At 40.6% G+C, this 20,954-nt stretch overlaps 1 protein-coding gene across 4 annotated transcripts in view; it reads left to right on the top strand.

Annotated features, from left to right (window-relative positions):
* The window catches only part of tbc1d32 (TBC1 domain family, member 32), a 67,133-nt gene that overhangs the window by 27,372 nt on the left and 18,807 nt on the right, over positions 1–20,954 (top strand). For all 4 annotated transcript variants that reach the window (XM_027284454.1, XM_027284457.1, XM_027284455.1 and 1 more), the window contains exons 24-28: positions 5,538–5,660; positions 7,657–7,765; positions 10,139–10,232; positions 10,315–10,440; positions 13,725–13,808. In XM_027284454.1, coding sequence (XP_027140255.1) covers positions 5,538–5,660; positions 7,657–7,765; positions 10,139–10,232; positions 10,315–10,440; positions 13,725–13,808 — 536 coding nt within the window. The remainder of the gene's footprint in view (positions 1–5,537; positions 5,661–7,656; positions 7,766–10,138; positions 10,233–10,314; positions 10,441–13,724; positions 13,809–20,954) is intronic.

Below are 20,954 nucleotides of genomic sequence, written 5' to 3' on the forward strand. Positions count from 1 at the left end.
GGAAAAGTTTACAAGTGAGTAGTTGTCTGATTTGCATATACGAATACAAAGTGATTGTTAAGAACGATCCTTTAATTGTGAGAAATATGCTAATCGTTGTGTTTTAAGGAGCTGCATATTTCTTTGTTGACACTCAGTTTTGTGCTATAGGTGCTTCTATTCTGCAAGGCATCGTGCTCAGTTCCTAAGACAGCTGGGAAATGTAGTTTTTTTTTGTTGGGTCCCATCTTCAGCTGCAGGTTTCTACACATTTAATGCACAGAGCGGTTATGTCAACATGACATCTGGACAAATAATGTTCAGATGTCCTGCGCTGAACATGTTTCAGGTTTAATCTGCTTTGTCGAACATTAACTGAGCATTTCTGAAGTGCGGCTCTCTCGACCAAAAAAAACAAAAAAGGAAACATTTTTCCATCCCTCTTGATCTTCACAAGCTAATGAGAGCTAAAATCCCTCAGCCCTTTTCCCTGTTGCTAAAAGCCCCTTTGTTGTCATGGCAACCACATCACTCCTTCCTCCCTCCTTTTTTTTCTGAATTGTTCGGATGCTGTTACACTCTCTCTCTTTCTCTCTCTCTCTCTGCGTTTTTATTATTACCGACAGCAGCAAAGTGTCTAGCAAGCACTAAATAAGTAACAGTGACCACCATATGCGGTGTGTGTGAGGTGGAGCAAAAAAAAAAAGATGCCACAGTTTTTGTTGTAGCTGGAGTTTATAAGCTGGAGATGAAGATTATATTTGTATCGCTAATATTGACATGTGAGAACTAACTAATGTACAGAAGAGCTTAAACAGAAGCATCAGCACTCGGACTACAAGTCTCTGTGGCAGGTCAAGGAGTCATTTCCTCCCCACTTTAGTTCCTTTGTAGCCAGACAAAGTGAACTAGATTAGAATAGATGAGGAATAAATAAGAAAGCGCCCTAAGATGGGCAACAAACAGAAGACTTTGTGTCTTTCCAGGCTCAGTAACGGCAGATTAAAAGAGTGAATTTTGAGCATACTTCAGAGATGAGATGCTTCTATCACCATCGCCTTCCTGTTCTAACAAAGACCAGACAGGGAGCACATTTAACTCGTATTATAATCGATTTTCAGATCATCTAACTAGGTTTTTTAAATCACTGAATGGTGCCAGACCTTCTCTCAAACATGCTTCTTCATCTCTCTCTGCAGCCGGACACTTAAGCCTCCTGTGGTCTCCACTTCTGTGGACATTTCTAAGTCATTTGATCTTTTCTTTATCTTTTTAAGGTGCCTCATCATTTACTGCCGAGTTTTGAGGCCTCATCCATTTGCTCTGACACTTCCCGTCCTCTGTGTTTAATAATTTAATGGACTATTTATTTATTTTTAACATTTGATCGTTTTTATTGTTATTGCCGAATTGGTTGTGTTTATTTATTTTTTAACATTTTATCATTTTATGGCCTAATTTCATTCATTTATTCATTTATTAATCCTAACTTTTCCTTTGTTTGGTCTGCATGTTTGTATGTAAGCTGATCTTTGTAGATACACAGCCTGCAGCCTTTTCACAGTTCTGTGTAGATCATTTATTCATTTCATGTGTAAAGTGTCTGTGTTTGTACAGCTCAAGGATTACGTCTTATTTCTGGAGATTTTCTTTGCATTACTGCACATTTAAATGAACTTATGATTGATCTACGCGGGCCTAGCTGACTGTCAATGATATAAGCCTCTCAAATGCCCCATCTGCAGAGCTGACCATTTGCATCTTGCCTCGGGGCTTGACTAATCAATCAGTGGCACGATCATCGCTCAGACTGGCAAGCAGGTTACTGTTCGCTGTGATCGGTTTATACATAAGTCCTCTGATGCATGCGGGGGTACATCATCAGGGGAGTAATCATCTGTCATAAACGGATGTATCAACACAATTCTTTAAAGCCGAGATGAAGTGAATTGTTGAGTCCTTGTCAGCACGAATGAGAACGACTTAAGCTCTGAGGTCAGATGGATTGTAGCGTCCTTCAGCTGCCGCGTTTGACGAGAGTGAATCCATGTCTTATTTCCAAACAGGACATAACAAGTCTGGAATAATGTGGACAAGTCAAACCTTGTTACTCTCTTGATCTTTTTTTTACATTTTTTTTATTAAAGGAGCAATTTATGCCAAATTAGCAGCGCCGGCCCACTGCACCGCTTTGTGTTAATTAGCCTTCATGCATTAGCCACATCAGGGTGTTTGGCATCCTATAGAGATAACTGTGCATTTTAAATTGTGCCAAGCCATTACAGTAATGCCTTGATCACCACATACTATGGCTGGCTAGTTAGAGGCAAACACAGACAGAGGAGAGGACAGAGAGTTAGTGCACTGTCACTGTAGATCAATAAAGAGAGCTGTCTGTACCCAGGAAGCAGTTCATAAAACTGACTCACGTTAGTTGATTGATGAATTAATCTGCTGTTATTTCCATAACTGATTAATGGCTTAATGACGTAAACTAGGCATAACTTCAGTGGTTTGCTCTGATTCCTTTTGTCACGGCACAAGTGGTGCTGGTAAAAATGATTTGTTGTCACCACGAGCTCCAAGTTCCTTAGTCTGCAGAATGTTTTTGTGTTTTGACCCGTGTCCATAAAGCTAATTCAATTTTCTTGTAAAAAGCTGATGTGATCACGATGCAACGAATAAGGGAAACTTAAATGATGATTTATTTAAACGTTAACAACTTAAGGCTTCATAAAAAGTGATGAAAACTAGTCATAAATCGCAGCCCGGTCCCGGATGGTACTTCATGCTCCATACTTCACATGGTTTACACGGTCAACAACTTGTATCGATCCAAGACTCTGCTGACTTCTTCACATATCATACCTCCATGCGTTCCCACAGGCTGTATTATATTACTCAGAACACAACTTCAGCCACTATTCAACATGTACATTGATGTTCACATAAGTAATATCAAATAAATGTGGCTCTTGCTCTTGTCACCCTCTGACAGACCTTTACATACACTGAATGCATTGATCACCAACGACAACAAAGGATGCTGGGATGAACTGGACCTCATTGAGCTCTACCAGCTTTCCACTATCGCTCCACTTGGTCGGTTCAGCTCCGCTCTTATCTGTTTCCTCGCTTCACTAACCGCGCACTGAGCTCTTTGTTGGTTTCAGTTCATTAAGGTTAACAAATGGAGTCAGACTGAAGCGAAACCAAAACACTCACAGGATGAGGGTCGTTGTCCATTATGGGTCTCAACTATCCCAGCATGCCTCTCTCACGTGTTCCTCTCTCTGCTGTCTGTTCGACCGGCCCTCTTGAAGCTTGGCAACCAATCAAAATAATGAAACAACCCGTGACTGTGACAGTGGTGCTTTTTTTTTTGGGTTGGTTAGACATAACAAATAATTTATCAACTTGAGTTCTGAGAAAATGATTAGCAAATTAATTGATGATAACGAATAGAATGAAAATTTCTGCAGGCAACAAAGTCGCCACTACTGTTTGTTCTGATAAGGTTGCCAATGAAATTGCTATTCAGAACAGGTAAACATTTTACCAGACGTGTGTTTGGACAGTCAGTCCTCACCCGACTCGAGTAAAACAAGTCCATCAAAGAGACAAACTGGAAGCAGGTCCAGCCTCTGTTGCTTTCTTTCAAACAGAGGAGGGGTCAGAAGGCCTGACAGACTCTCAGACTCTTGCTGTGCCGCTGTCAGAATGACTGAGCGGAGCTGTCAATCGAACACGAGTCCAAGCAACTGCCCAGCGCATCAGGAAAACGAAGCAGATGCTTAAAAAGCCGAGACGTGTTTCACAAGGACAAACAACACACCGAAACAGCATGCAGAGCTTAACACCAGCTCTCGCATGTCATGTGAGAACAAACGCTATTGAAAATTGAAATGACATTTCGTGAAAACTAACAACCTTTTAAGTGTTTGACATTTCTGTGCATTTCACCGCACATCTGTTGTTTTTTAAAGCCTTATTTTGGAAAATCGTGGCAACTAATGGCAGCGATAACGGAGACAGAAAACATAAAACTCTCTAAATTAGCAAAGTAGGAAAACTAAACTAATTAAAAGTCTAATTTAAAGACTCGTTTGACCTTAGAAATCTGCAGAAAACACCCAAAGATGGCCTGATGCTTCAATTAAGACCAAACAAAAAGCAGATGACTTGTGTTTTGCAGCTTCGCCTGCCCCCCTTTTTACTCTATTAGCTGACTAATGGGTCGTTATGGTCTTGGTCAACTAAGCAACGTGTCACCTTATACGGGCTTTCTGTGGGTAATTGGCGATTAGTCCTTTAATCATTACTGGAAGATGTTAATCACATTTCTCACAGTCACACAATATTCCCAAAGTATCAGCGCGAGTCTGAGAGATGCTGCAATAAAATAACTACGTCTACGTTTAATGAATCAGTTCAACAGTTTATGCACTTATTCGCCTTCTTGCTGAGAGCCGAGAAAATCGATACCACTCTCATGTCTGAGTGTTAAATAAGAAGCTTGAGACTGGAAGTTTGAACATTTAGAAGTTAAATAACACGCCTAATGTTTGTTTAATCTGCAATAACTTGCAAAAACATGAGCGTGACAACGATCTTCTCATCTGACTCTGGGCAAGAAAGGCATTTCCCCAAATGTAAGATAAGGTAAACTTTGTGTCCGTGAAGTGAAGCCAATGCCAAGTGCCGATTTTTAGATGAGCCGGGAGGTGGAAGAGGCAGTACAGCCAACATGGCAGAGGCCAGAACCACAGATTTTGAGTCATGCTGGTGTTAAAGAGTCTGGCAGCTGTTGGAATGAAGGACCTGTGGTTGCTCCTTCTTACATGGTGGAGCTGTTTAAGGCCTCCACAGTCTCATGCAGGAGGTGAGCGGAGTTCTTCATGATGGATGTCAGCTTTCCAGGACGAAGCTTGGACTGTTTGTCGAGTTGTTTCCAGTCTTCCCCAGCAGACGACTGCACAGAATAATACAGATGCCACCACATCTGTCATAGAAAGTTTTCAACAAAGTCATGCACACTCCAAAGGACCTGAGTCTCCTCAGCAAGCGGAGGCGACTTTGACCTTTTTTTTTTTTGTTCAGGGCGTCTGTGTTGTCCGACCAAACAAATCCAAAATAGACGGGAACATTACCAAGCGTCAGCATGCAAAGAAACTAACGGGTTCAGTGCAAACAACACAGTCCAACACAGGCCGGTTTGATTGACCCTGGATGATTAACAGACCAGTGCAGAGCAGGCCGGTGACACACGTACAGGACTCTGGTGAAATTTGGTCTTTCAACATGTTTCCTTTGGCATTTTATGATTATTCCACCTGAATAACTCCTTCAATATATAAAAGTGGTTACTAATAAAACTGGCTGATTCTAAAAAAGTATCTAAAGCTTGATGAAAATATCGTGAGAAGCTTCTCCTCTCCACAGGTTATTGGAGAAAATGGACACCCGTGGTCTAAATGTGGTCTGCTACAGTATCTCAAGATGCCAGGACTGTCTGTAGTGTGACGTCTTGTTTGTTTGTGTTGTTGTTGTTGTTGCAGACTGCTCAGTGTGCTCTGCTGTAATCTGGACTCCTTCCTGCTGCTGGAGAGCCAGTTCAACATCAGCTCCATGCTGCTGCAGAGTCAGAGGGAGAACGTCACCGAGCCGGACGCCAGCGAGGGGTACGAACCAACAAAACACAGCTCAGATTTTATGGTCGGAAGTTTTATTACCCGTCATTAGCGGATATTCCCACGGGCTATATAACTTGCATATAAAACATTATATTGAAGTGGCTTGGGTTCTGCTATAAATCCCAAAGAATACATAAAAACACATTTATTATTAATATTGATTTTGTTTCATAATTTTCTTTTTCACATTCCCTCAGCCAAGTGTGTGACAGAAAGAGTGAGAGAGATCATTTAGCTGGAGCTTGTTATAATAAGTGAAGTCAGAAAGTCTAGTGTCTTGCTGGTTTTGCTCTTTTCTTGAGATGAGTTTGAAAAATATAGAATATAGAATAACCCTACAATCATAAATTAATTTAACGTGAGATCAATTTAAAACACAGAAAAGCTGAAAAACTGAAAGTTAGTAAGTATAAAAATAACTTCTTTTCACTTCAGTATGTGGGGAAATGATTTGCGTTCTTTCAGATGGTGACATGAATTATCCCAGTAACTGTGTGCAGCGCCTACAGGTTGCCAGATACAAACGATGAGCACACGTTTTGTAATTCTGTCTGTAAAGGCACAGTGATATCAAAACTGGCAACCTTAATGCAAGTCACTACACTCGGTCTATTAATGGGAAACACTGGGGACAAAAATAAATAAAATCAGAGACAAGACAGAGTAAAATGTGGTTGATTCCCGAGACGAGACCTTGAGACCAAGACAGGTCTCAAGTACTACAACACCGTGGCTAGCAGTTTCCCCCTGCCTCCAGTCTTTATGCTAAGGTAGGCTAATTTTGATTCTCCGAAAGCTTCTGTACTTTTCTGAACATTTCCCTTTTATAGCTTTTCTAGAAAGTTCAGTATATAGAGTTGAACTGAAAGAAGTTATTTTTCAAAATTCAGTTTCCACACCGAGCACACAGTCACTCTCTCTCTCTCTCTGGTCCAGTAAAGGCTTTTTGCTGCTCTGTACATCATCCTGATATGACAGAACACTTTCAAATTTAATCATTGCTCAGGATGAGGAATAGTTTGTTTGTTTGCCTTGTCACAAATAAAATGAAATAAAGCGGAAAGAGAGTGGAAAGGCTATTTTCTGAAAGTGGATGTTTGAGAGCCCCCTTTTCTCTTGGTAATGGCTGGCAGAGCAGTGGCTATTGGTTATGAATGGAAATGGCCCTGAAATGCCAACTCACATTGAGTTTTGGAGAATGATGACTTGTTAATTTATTCTCCCATCTTCCCTCTCCTGCTCTCTCCTCTCCTCGTGCTCCCATTATCAGCACAGACATCATCATCATCTTTCTCTTTCTGCTTTTTACCCTCTTCCTCTTTTCTCTCCTGCTCAGTTTGTTTTAAACTTTTGGGTGTGATGATTTTTCCATCACCTTGCTTTTTATTGTCATTCATTTCCCATAATACTTATTTCTCTCCTGCTTTGACCTTTTTTTAATATCACTGACACCCAGCGTTCACCAAAACTGCTTCGTAAGGGCAAATCTTCACATTTTATCTGACCCCAGACTCTTTGACTCTTTGTTTTATTCACAATGAAATGTATGCAAATTGTATTTTATGGCAAACAAGCCCTGGGAAGAGCGCTGTACAAAAAAATAGTCGCCCTTTATTACCAATTTCAAGCCCAAATTGCTTCGGCTATAAGAACTCTCTGCCAAGGCTGACACCCTTCGACCCTAAAGTGGCTTTATAATTGGAGTATCCTCTGATCGTGTCTTAAATTCTACATGACAACCCTCCTCTCGCTCTTTTCTTACTCGCCTCGCGGCATCGATACAGTCATTTAGAGGGTTCAGGCTCAGTACAAAGTCTTTTAAAAGACTTTCAAAGAAAGTTATCCGAGCTTCAATACTGAGGGGAACTTTTGGTAAACCTGTATTTTATTTCACGTCACCGGACCGCAAGCTGTAGCGCACAAATCTCAGTTAGCCCATTGTTGTTAATGCTCTTTGTCTAAACTCCTTTCGTTTCTGTTAAAGGGAGTTCATCATAGACAGTCTGTCAGTGGAGAGGAATCACGTGCTGGTTCGTGTCAGCGTGGTGGGAGGTCCGTCTGAGAGGAAGCTTCCTCCTCGAGCACTACAAGAGGTCGGCTATGCTCTTGCTTTTCATCCTAACCTGGTACAATCCGTCTTTGGCAAGTCAAGTCAGCTCAGAAGTTTATTACCAAGCCAGTTTTTTAACATGCAGGACATCGGTGTATAGTTCACAGTATGCAGAATATTAAAGTGTGGAAGCTATTTATTAAAATGTAGCAGTTTAAAAAGGTACCACCACAACAGAAGAACTCCTTTGGTGAAATGTCCTTTTTTTGTTTGTCATATCGTTTGGGGAAGACAAACACTCCGTCACCTCACAGCTGGTGGCCTCTTTGTACAGTGCAGCGAGCTGGACATTTGCACTTTGATTACTTTTAATCACGTTGTTTGTTTGTGCTTTCGTCTGAACTGAGGGCAAAAACTTTTACAAAATTTACATTTTTGATTTTCAAACTTCACTTTGCAAATCATCCAACCCTCATCTGAGTTTGTGCTGCTGGTAATCTCAAAGAGTCGCAACTAATTACCGACAGGGCTTCAGTCGTCTGATGCCTGCAGGCTTTTTAAAAAAAAATTTTTTACACGACGTGTTTTTTAATGTCAATTATTTAGGTGTTGTTTACGCCGAACGCAAAACAGGAAACCAATTTACGCTGAGGTCAATGAAAGGATATGAAAGAGATTTCTAAAAGCGAGAGTGTAAATTACTTCAGTGAGTGTTTTCTTTCATGTTTCACAGGTCATCATCACTCCTCTTAGTTATAGGGAATACAGGGATCAGAGAGCTGGTAAATACACACTCATTCTGTGTGAAGTTTATACAAAACAAATAAAAACTGAATCCACTCAGTGTGAAAAGACAAAAATCGTTGGGTTAAAACAATTCTGATATTTCAAAGTATAAATGCTATGATTGGCTGAGAGGTTTTCACTGTTTACTGTGCATTGCTACATGGGGCAAGAGTATGCAAAGTTATAAAAACTGGTCACGTTGGTCATATTTTGGTGATTTTTGGAGCTTGCGTTACATTGAAAAGAGTTTAATACCTACAATTACTCAGTTATTAGTCATGCTGGGTTCTATAAGGCTGATTCATCCATCCATTTCCTTCCACTTATCCGGTGGTCGGGTCACGGTGGCAGCCGGGACGTTCTCGACGTCCTTCTTCCCAGCAACGCATTCCAGCTTCTCCTGGGGGATCCCCGAGGCGTTCCCACGCCAGATGAGCTATATAGTCCCTCCAGCAGGTTCTGCCCAGGAAGCGTCCTGATCAGATGCCCGAACCACCTCAGTTGGCTCATTTCGACTTCAAACTCCCAAGGGATGTCCGGGTTCCTCGCCCTATTTCTAAGGCTGAGCCCGGCCATTTTCTGGCTGCTAGTATACGCCATCTCATTCTTTCAGCCATTACCTAAACCTGATGACGACAGGTGAGGGTTGAACCTTAGATGAACTGAAAAATCGAGAGCTTTGCCTTTCGGCTCAGCTCCCTACAACGGTCTGGTAGAGCGTACTGCCAACGCTGCACCAACCCACCGGTCCATCTCATGCTCCATTTTCCCATCAATCATGAACAAGACCCCGAGATACTTGAACTCCCGTGCTTGGGGCAGTAACTCGCTCCTTATAAATCTGATTTTATTTACTCTAAACATCATAAAATCGGCTCCTTTAAACAAAAAAAAACAAAGAAATGTTGAATGAATCAATAAATAAAACAGTAAATACTCTCTTAGGGTACAAAAGGGGCAAAGGTTAAGTACCTCAAATCACGTTGTGTGCAGAATTATTACCGTCACAGCAGCAGACTCAAACACCAGCAGGGATTATGAGCGTCGGGTACAGACGATTGGATAAAGAGGCCTGCTTTCTAAACTCCATTAACATTTTGAGCGCATTGTTTTGGCACGTCACACGCTGAGCTATGACTCAAAAGTTACGGGATGTGACAAGCGTAATGAACGCGACACTAAATGACAGCCTGTTATACAGGAAGGAAGGAAGGATGGAAGGAAGTGAGACGGGAAGAAAGATTGAAACATACGAACATAAACAAACACAACTTGATAAACTGCGACCAGCTCGGCGCTAAAACAGTCGCTCCCTAATGAGTTCATCAACAAGTCACAGTTTAACTGCTGCTACACTGTCCTTAATGTCTTTAATATGCTGTCATCAAACAATACCATCAGACAGTTTTTAGTGTATTAGATTACAAACAAAAGCAGCATAATGACACATCAGTAACCCAACAGACTCATTCACAGCTGTCGAGGCTGTGGAGTCACAGCAGAGCAGTTGTTGGAGGTCTTGTAGTGTTGAGCGATACGACGACAGACCACACACAGTCATACATATTTAACCAGGAGTATGATCTCAACATGTGACGATGTAATGGATTTCTTAATCTGCTCATTCCAGGGAGAAGATCCTTACCCCTGGCCCATGTTTTCAAGCCACCCTCTGCCTCACTGCTACACTTTGGACCCATCAAAGATCCACCAGAATTCTCAGGGTAAGAGGAACATCGGCGATGTTGTCAATATTAACGGGTGCCATACATATTGTGATGCATGACTTTTCTTCCTGTTGCACAGACTCTGAGATCAGCGCATTTCTGGCGTCATCGAAAGACTCAAAGAACGAGGAGAGCTGGATGGAGATGTGCCGGAGACAGTACTGCAAGGTCATGACCTCCAAACCCAACAGCTTAACCGGAAAGGGTAAGTCACAGCTGCCTACTGAGAGTAGCTGCAGATTTGACTTGATGTTCTACCTACAGTAATAATTAAACTGTACGTTTTTGTTCATATATACATTAAAAATTCATAATTTTTCTTTCCTTGTTGTTCTATGGTGGTTCAGTTTCTTGTTATTTTTTCTTTCCTTGTTGTTCTATGGTGGTTCAGTTTCTTGTTATTGCCTCTAACTCGCCGTATCTTGACTATATATCTATAATTTCCAGCGCTGCCAATGAGGCTGTTGTGAGCCACTTTTCTTAGGATTTTCTGTCTCTGGGTAGCACGATGATAACATAACATACATAGATTATATCTTATAGAACGACATTAATGAATAGAGATTTAAAAATGAGCTCGTAGCAAAGAAGAGCTAAAGGTCAGGACGGGTCCATCGTCTGTTGTCTTCAAGGTAAACTCCACTCAGATCCAGAGGGTGGTGGTGGTAATAATATACCTGATGTTGGTTAGTCACTGCCAGAAAACACCAGAAGGACAATATCTCATTGTGCACTTTATCGGTTAACAGTGAGTTTTCTCGTCCTTTGTGGGCTCTAACTAACGCCACTCCCTCCCTCTTTTATTTCCGTTCTCTGTCACTCGCAGAAAATATCCAAAGTCTGAACTGATCAGGGATCAGACGAACACAGCGACAGCTGGTGTGCCTTCTGAAATCTCTTTAGCCGCTCCGACGGCGGGGAACGTCGGCTAATTCCAACTGTGTAACTTTAGCCCTAAGCCTCGCAGTGACAGACCCTCCAGTGTGGAAGGCTACGTTCACTGACCACTGACTCAGGAGGAGTCAAGATTATGTACATATGTCAGGAATTGAAATGTGTTATACTGAGCCAGAGGGAAAAAAAACAGCATATGGGTCCCCAAGTTATATTTGTGCACATAGAAACACTGACATTATCTACACACTAATGTCTGTTTATGGTGAAGAATATGCAGCAGTGTCTGTCAGCAGGGTGTCACCAACCATGGTTCCCAATTAGCTCCCTCTAAAGTTACAAACGTGTCGATAATGAGTATAAGAATAACGCTCCATATGATACAAACCAGCTATAATGTGGATTCTTGCTGAGCTGCATTATCTGCTGGCGTCTTGTATTGTGCTCCAGGTGCACCACGCACAGCTCCTCGCTCAGATTCCGTCTCCCGCAAACCTTTTAAGAGCTCCTCGTCGCTGACATTTATGACACAACGCCTACTTTTCGTTCCGTAGGAGTAAATAGCTGTTCAAGGAGGACAGAATTACATTCAAATGAAGGAGGGCTGACAATCTCGTCATTAATTCATGTACTGTACAGTGATTGCATCCTTTCATCAGCACACTCTTGAACCTCAGCCGGTGAAAGCATCCACTCCGCTCCATGGCGCTCATTTAAGGCTTTTCACTGGGAGACCGTGATCAAGATTTATTATCTGTAAAGCTTCCCTCTGCTTTAGAAGTGCTATTTCATGTAGTGCATCATTAACCACACAAAAAAACCTGGCATTCTACTTTTTTAAGAAACATCCAGTGGAGGAAATTGTAGCGTTTATAGGCTGATAACTAAATTAACCTACTTATGTCGAGCTCTGAGGATGAAGAAAGTGTGATTATCACTTGCGTCTTCGACCGGCGTCCTTACAGCTGTGAGACCAAAATGAGTACACCTGATGAAGATAGTCATATGCTCGTGATTAGAACTGTTTGCATGTTCAGAACCTGACTATCTTGTCAGCTTATTGATTGCTTTAATTGCCCTCCGTGCTCAGTCGTCAGGTCGGGTTATGATCGACACTCATCGTGTTTTCTCAATCTGGTGACCTGTGACACGATCGCGAGGTCGCTCTGCTATTTATAAGACAACGCAGCTTTTTTTACTTGAAGCAATAATTGCTACAGTTACATGACTTCACTTACATCTTTCAATCAACGCGTTGCTTCCACTGGTGCCATTCGAGATGAATCATTAAGTCCAGGACCAGATAAGACAATATATATCCAGCTTTGGTGATCACATGTTGAAGGCTGACCAAAGGCAAATGTTGAGCGACTATCAACGATCAGTCCAGCAGTAAAACACATTAGAAATACTTCAGATTAATTCGAGTGCAGTAATTCAAGTGGATCAGAAGTGGCGCTGGTACTTTGCATGACTATCTGTGCTGTATTTAATTGAATAATAATCATTGTTATTAATATAGTCTGTGCAAGGGGCACAAGGGTTTATTAAATATATAATATATATTAACTCTGCAAACTACAGCCTGCCATAAAACTGAATTATTATAATATTAAGGTAGAGCTTTTATTTGCAGAATGCATGATAATGATAATAATGGGTAGATAATAGATACAGTTATACAAGGGAGCTAAAATATAAATGATTTAATAAATAAACTACAGTACGAAAGGGATAAGATAAAATAAAAACAAACATAAGATCATATAAAACAGATAGATAGAGTCGGCTTTGCTGATGTTCACATACAATAAAAGACAATGATTCTCAAAAATACATACCGGTATATATTAACTGTGTAGAAAACATGTTACGTTTTAATGGATTTGTAAAAAAGTTCATTTGCAACCACGTTAAGTGGAATTTTGAATAGTGGCAGGAAAATAAAAAAATACAGAAACTATGTCGATCTAAGTTTCTTTCGAGTACTCAGTGAAGCAAACAATAAAAGGGATAATTGGTTTACATTGAATATATAATGAATATATAAATATAAGCTCCTGTGTCGCTCGCTGTGTTTAGCCTCTGACTCCCACAATCAGACCTGAGGTGACTGTGGGCGGTTCACGGAGACTTGAAGCGATGTTGTCAGGGTTTACTCGGGGACGCTCAGAGCCATAAATGGATACGAGCAGATGCACATCTATAAAGTGTGCCGATGGTATTACCGTCCACGTGTTTGTGCAGCTGAGCCGTGATCTTTCGTGTCCATCCTCGATTTAATGCTTCATTTCTGAACTGTCTATATGACTTGTGACTCTTTGGCCTTTTCTTTTTTTTTTTTTCTATGCCATTGACTCAAAGATGGCTACATTAAACACACATCCTGTACGGTTCAGAGGAAAGGCTTCCTTCCAGACCACTTACACTGTATCTGGACTCCTTAATAGCGTAACGGGATGTTATCCACGTTCTATAAATAGCTGAACTCGAAGGAGCTGATGCATTTTAATTCATAAACTGGATTTCCTTCGGAAGGTTTACTGTAGCTGTGCTCGCATATTTCTTATGTATGTGTCTTGTTTTTCCCCCCAGTGCTGGCTGACCTTCTGGAGAAGGTTGTGGCCCATCTATCCAACTCTGCCACGGAGTGCTTCTTCTCTCCAGCTCAGTACAAAGGTCAGTGGGGAAGAGCAACACATGCAGTTTTTACCTCTTGAACAATTAAGTCAAATAAAAACTCAAGGGCACCCAGCGAAGTAAGGCAGACTCCTTGTACATGGGACATTTAAGTTTCAGAGAAATATTGTGGTGTGAAGGTCGAAAGTTGGGGCCTTGGTGAACCGAACCTTGATTATGAAACTAGTTAAAGATGTAGAGCATCCAGAATTATACAAGTAGGTCCGCCACAATACCTCAGGCCAAAGGTCTATGATTAACTTTGTGGGTTATACTCTACAGCTTGGTTGATTTGTTGTCAGCTCCTTTCTATATTCAAGACACCCAAGAAAATGTAAAATTCATGTGGTGACTCTGGCTCAAATGACAAGTAGAGGGAGTGTCTGATGTCCAGAATATAACCTTCAGAGACAAATGTTTTGATTTTGGTATATTTAAATATATTTTACTCTACACGACTTCACTGCAAAGTGCTTCACCTTCAGAGTTTCCCTGCACCCCAACTGTGACTCCTGAATTCAGCAGACAGGTATCAGGTTTGCAGCCTCCGGGGAAAATTGTCAAGAGTCCTTAGGAAAAAGGGATTCAGTATTTTAGCCAGGCTGCTTTCAGCAGAGGGAACAGAACTGAAAGCTCAGCAGTGCCGAGGCTCCGGGAGCCAGTTACATCAGCTTGTTCCCAAGTTCAAACTAGACAAACTAGTTCTTCTGGAGAGTTAACTTTACTTGTTAAAGAGCTAAATAGTTACATCCAATAACCGCAAGCTGTATCTGTTAGATACTAACGTGAAAGATCGACAGAAAACTTCTGTTAGTTTGCTAATATGTTGGAGCCAAGAGTAAAAGAAGTGGCATATGGTCAACCTGTTTACGTAGTTGATTGTTCTTCACCCATACAAGCTAAGACCTTTTTAAACTGTAACGGTGCAACCACATTTACTAAACCACTAGTTTGAAACTAGCTAGTAGTTCCAAAGAACTTAGGAAGGACCCCAGAAACTTTTTTTTTAATGAACAGGCTGGTGCACCACAAATCCAGGGGTGGTAGACTTGTCTTGAGATGTCTCCAGTTGAAGGCTCTGAATATTGTTGAGGTAGCTGTCTTGGCTGACACACCTCTTCAGTGTTGGGGACAGTCCCAAGTGTAGAAATTCCTCCTCGTTTCAGAGCAATGCTTCACTCCAAGTTAAAATGGGTTTCTCGTAACAAATGAGGCGATGATTTCAGTGGGTTTGGGTTGATCGGACCGGCGACAGCTAATTTGTGAAGACTCAGGAATTCCTGCAAAGTGTAAATCTTCCTAATGAAGCGCTAATAGCATGTTAATATGTCAAATTTGACATATTTTTGCAAAATAAAGTTAAAACAGACGATCTCTTTTCACAAGTTTTAATAACAACTAAAAGCAGCGACCTCCTGTATGACTTCCAACAGGCAGAGAGAAGTCCGAACACTCTCAGAAAGTGTTCCCTCAGATACAGTGAATGATTTTTTTCGTCTTTAATCAAGTTTAACATGATTTCACATCCTCAGTGTCGATGGAGTTGTCTCAGCACTCTACGTTTGAAAGCAGTTCATCACTGGAAATAAAGAAAACTACGTTTGAATTGAATCAGCGGTGCTATATGCGACCCGCTCAAATAATGTCTGGATGTCTGTGCAATCACCTGGCACTGATTAGTAATGTGATTATAATTACGACGCCGCCGCTCCTTTTAATCCCTGGAGGTTACGAACCCGAGTGCAGGGATCAGGCCGAGAGTCAAGTGCAATTTTAATTTATGGAGAAAGGTAAGAGGTTCATAGCGGCGCCGACTGCAGCAAGAGGAACAATCTGATGGATGTAGATTAAGTTATCAAATCAGTGTCATCTGGTCAGACTCAGCAACTTATGTCAACCATAGAAAACTCTGAAAAGACTTTGGAATGTCTGCCACCCTGCAAAGATATTGCAAAGACTGAGGGACACTTTCTATAAGACTACAACTAGATTCACTGTGAGATTATTTCCCATCCTGCACCCGGTGAAAAAGAAAAAATGTTGAACAACGGAGCAGCAACAAAAGCAACCACAGCCTTTTGTCCACTGTTCTCCACTCTATTGTGAGGACACGTCAAGGAGACACTCTTGCTCACCCCAAAACTCCTTTTCTCCTTTTCTACAGTCCAGGAGAATTGGTACTTAACATTCTTACGTCTCCATGAAGTGCCCTCCGTCTTTTCTACCGTGTGGCTAGCCGCCTGCTTCCTGATGGTGCTCGACAAAGCAGAGATGACACTGTTTATGTGATTGAAGGTTACTATCTGCATGAGCCAAGACTAAAAACCTCCAATTATATGAAAGATGTTTGACTTTATGAGAACGTGAAGACGAGAAAAAGACTGACTTAAGACAGTTTTAAGACCACCGAGATGATCGGAGCGCGTTACAACTCGAGCAAAACTTTCAGATTTTATACAAAGATTGAAAATTTGTCTACGACATTGAAACTATTTGAAAAGTCACATCTATAAGAGGTAGTTAGGATTGTGACTGTTTTGTTTGAATGTTTCACGGTGATCTTCTGTGCTGTGAACTTCTTGTCGGGCAGGATGAGATACAATATAGGTTGCGTTAGTGAAGATCTATTATTGTCTAGAATAATCAGGCTTTCCCTGCTCGGACCAGCAGGCCTGTATTGTCTCCTAAAAGCAGCACCGTCCTCTGCAGTAAAGACCTTCCAGCCATTCTGACGTTAAATTTGACTCATTTTTGCACTTTAATTGATTTTTATGCAAATGCCTTGCCTGTAGTAATCGCTTGTTTCCTACATGATGCCAATGTAACCCTTTTGCACAGTCTGTGTTTTGTTACAGTTAGTGTCCAATGTCATCGACACTTTCATTCATGCCAGATCTAATTTATGTAATATTACATTTTCACTGAAGCGGAAAAATATAATCGAATATCAGCCGTGCCAAAAAAAAAAAATGCTGCCAAACATTTGTATTCAGCTCGTATCGGTGTGTCACACTGCACAAAAGCTTCGAGTTTTCACCCTCGTCTCAGGCAAAACGTAGTCCATTAATCACAGTCTTTTAACCGTAATCATTGTTTTACATTAAATCTAATCTGCCTAACACTTATTGTAGTTAAATGTGACTCCGTTATATTGTAGCCAGCAGGTGCATTCAACCCGTTAATTGAAGAAAAGTGGGCGTGAAAAACTGAAACAACATTAGCAGCAAATTAAAACTGAAGCTCGATTCTACAGAAACGTCTCCAGTCTATAGAGGATAAGATGGACGTCTGACTGGGAGTGATGGCAGGATGAAGCTCAGCCGTCCTCACATCTGCTGATTGTAATTGACTCGCTGCTTTAGTTTGGATCAGTACACCTTCAAAGATGTGGCCAGTTTCCCTTCTAGCTTGAAATTGCCGGATTAGTTGTGTTAAAAGTTCAAATCTGTTGCTCTGACTGTAGCTTTTCTGAGCAGATAATGACTCTCAGTGCTGTCAGCAGCATTCATGACAATGTTTAATGTCTTCTCATATTCCTCTTCTAATAGTATTATTAACAATTCCTTCTAACAACAATTGATCACTTCACTTTTGATTGATTTTACTGCTCTATACATCCAGATGATAGTGACCTGATTAAAAAACTATAGATGAAGTCCTTTACGTTACTAAAATGACCACTCATCAACTCATAAAAAAAACAAGTTTTGTTTCAGTAGTTGGTAAATTAGACATTAAAAGCATGACAAGTTTATCTGTTGTTTGTTTAAAGTGCTTTATAGAAGACGAAAAGTCACGACAGCAAGATTTAAACTAGAGAATGAACATAAAAAAAGTTACAGTGCAGTTCAAGATGTGAATAAATAACTCCAAATGTAATGTAAGAAAAGTCAGAGGCAGACAGAAAAGTTTTAAACCTCACTGTGAGTTAGAGCCGGCCTCGTGTTGTCTGCAAGTTTGTTCCAAATATGAGATGCACAATGAAACAGTATATATAATCGATTCTTCTGCTTCAGGTGGAAACAGTGGAAATTCAGATATCTCTGGTTGTGTTTGGACATTGTGGGTGGTGTTTAAAATCAATGAACAGGATAGATTTAAGGCAAAATATACTTCACAGTACCTCAGTATATATATAAATATATTTAAACATTACACAAATCAGTCCTAGTTGGCGTTTAATTATGTGTTAAACAAGGCTTAACACTCTTTGTGAGCTCATTTAAACAGCGTTAAAACTGTAGACTGGAGCTGAGTTTTGTAATGCACCTGCAAACTGCATTAAAATACGTGTACGTCAGACGTTTAATGGGCTTTATAAGCACGTACGTTTAGGTATTCAGACGGCCACTGGACAAAGAGCCGATAACTCACGAGACTTCAGCAGACTCAGTTGTTTTGCAGCATCTCTGTCTCCTGTCTGTGATGTTTCGACAGTCTAAATAATGAATAATGATGATTAAAAAGGGGTTTGTGAAATGTGTTATGCATTTTCTCATTAAGGACAAAGACTTGTCAGCTAGCAGAAATATTTGACCACAGCGTGTTTGGATGTCTTTTATCAGCGCCCGTCTATCAGCACAGAGGCATTTCTCCTCCGAGGCCACATTGATGAAGAATCTTAATTCTGTTTGTTTTGATGGTTTATTTATCCGAGTCCAATCACTCACTTCATAGTTGTTTATTTTTTACAACTTGCTTAATCAGTCACACTCATTTACATCATTTTTAGGAGTGACCAGTCGGATCATATTGCATCCAATGACCACTTACAGCGATGCATTATAGCCTTTTATGAATGTAAACGAGCTATGACAGTCGACTTTCATGTCAAGTCATAAAATGTGTATAACGTGTTGGGATTATTGTTATAAAGCATTATGAACAGAAGTTCTTAAACATCGAGGTAGGTTAGGGTTAGGCTTGTTTGAGCACCCAGGCTTCATTCAGCCCGCCTCAGGTCCACCGGTGATCCACGTCTTTGCTCATTTTTAGATTAGCCTGGAGGCGGGACTGCAGATTTTACACTGTCTGTAGTTCAAATACATGGACTTAATGGACTGGAGAAACAACAACATAAAGACAGAGTCTTCAGTCACGATCGGTATAAAATTTATGATATCCTGAAAGTGGTTTTGCACCCGCAGCTCCAGCATCCAACCAACAATCAGCTCTGAAACTTCCGCATTAGCCAACGTCTTTGCAGCTTTTTTAAAATTTTTATTATTGCTTTAAAATGAAGGTTCTCTGCCGTCCTTTCCATTTCATACACGCTATTTCATTTCCCCCCTTCAAATATTCCTCCCACCAAATCACCTCTGAGGAGACCAGGCAGCTGTCACGGCTCTTGTTGAATTCTGCCAGTTACATGTGTGTATATGTGTGTGTGCGTGTGTGTGTGTGTGTGTGTGGATCGTAGGCACCTCCTGGTGTTTGACTGACGTTGACTACAGTCTCAGCCACTCTGCCCTACTTGAGTGCTCCCATTGTATGGAGAGAGCAGACTCATTTGCCAAGTATTAACCTCTGTCAGTTCCCCGTTCAGAGTTGTATCTCCTCACCCTCCATGGAGCTTTTCTCCTGAAGGCGGCTGTCCAGCAATCTCATTTATTTCGGCCGCCTGTTGAAATTGGATGGCTTGGAAACAAAGAGAAAGAGAGAGAGAGAGAGAGAGAGCACCTTTTAAGCCACTGTTACATCTTAATGGCTCAGACGGAGATCTAATCTCATTTAAAGAGATTTTCTCTCCACATTCGAACTTTTTGGTCCTAACTACATTTTATTTTATGTATTTAAGCCGCAGTGAAGAACGTGAAGAACATGCCAGTTCAATTTAAATTTAAAATTTTAAATTTTAAATGTGTCAGCGTACTCACTACAGACAAGAAATCAGAATGTTGTCAGTCTCAAACTGCTGAAAAACAGAGACGGCTGTGATTTTAACTATTTTAATAATAAATGAAACTAGATTTATATAAAGTCGTTTGTCTGTATCTCGGCATGCATATATAATACATGATATTCTGAAGTGGCAGAGTCATTTAAACACTTTACATTAAAATTACATGCAGGCAGCAGTTAGCTGAGTTTAGTTGAACAACAGATTTTAAAAGTTGTTTCTGAGCAAACTTGCAGATCTGTAGCACCTCCTGGAAGACAGACTGTTTATATTTAGGTAGAATTTAAAAGGTACTTGTACTCCACTTTGGTATTTTACTTTTACATAAAAACATAGAATGAGCTTACAAACTTTTTTGGCTTGTGACCTCTCAGAAAAAAACAGTTTCTGGACTTGTCCCCACGTTAGTTTTCAGATGTCTCTGAATTGTTAGCAGCACTAAAGATGAAACATTAGTGGTCTCATTTACATACTGTAACTGTTAGCCAAAGAGATCAAATTATCCAATATTTCACAAACAAACAAAAAGTGAATAGAAATATGCATAGCAGAACTTTGTTTCTTCATCTTCTTCTTCTCTTCTAAAGGTCGCCTGACAAACCTCTTTATGTATCTTTAGTTTATATAAAACTTGTTCCACTTTGAACAGCTACAACAGTAAATGATGTATCAGTATTAACTATCTATAAAGGTCATGTACAATCAAACTATTTAGAAAAGCTAACTGTCCTTGGAAAAATGATTGTTAGTTTATCTGTTAGTTCATCTGATCATTGTTGCTGATCAAATCCAGGATTGTGGTGTCGTCCACACACTTGGTCGGTCAGTCTTCTGTCAGAGGAAATAAAGGAGAGGCTGCAGTGCTCAGGGTTAGAGTTATCGCAGTCTTTTAGTTCAAAATGTTCACTTTTTTTTCACAGAATCTTTTCCACTTGTTTGTCTTAAATTATTTATAACGTTCAGGTTTGTGTGTATCATCGCTGCTGAGGACTTTTGCTGTAGTAGACGAGAACTTTCTCACCTGTATGTTTGTGTTTGTTTTTAACCTATGACATTGGAGGATGCTGCAGTTCTTCAAGGACACAGAGCTCATGTGTACAGTCACATTGCTCATCGTTGTGAATCTGAACAAGCTGTACCGTACAGAATAAATAGAATTAGAAAAAATGAGCTCTTGACCTTGGGAAACAAGTTTTCACGACTCAAAATCGACTTCCTCGCTTCTTCTGGACCCCAAAAAAAGTTAA

Source organism: Larimichthys crocea, chromosome XI, assembly GCF_000972845.2.
Source record: "Larimichthys crocea isolate SSNF chromosome XI, L_crocea_2.0, whole genome shotgun sequence".
Lineage (NCBI taxonomy): Eukaryota > Metazoa > Chordata > Actinopteri > Sciaenidae > Larimichthys > Larimichthys crocea.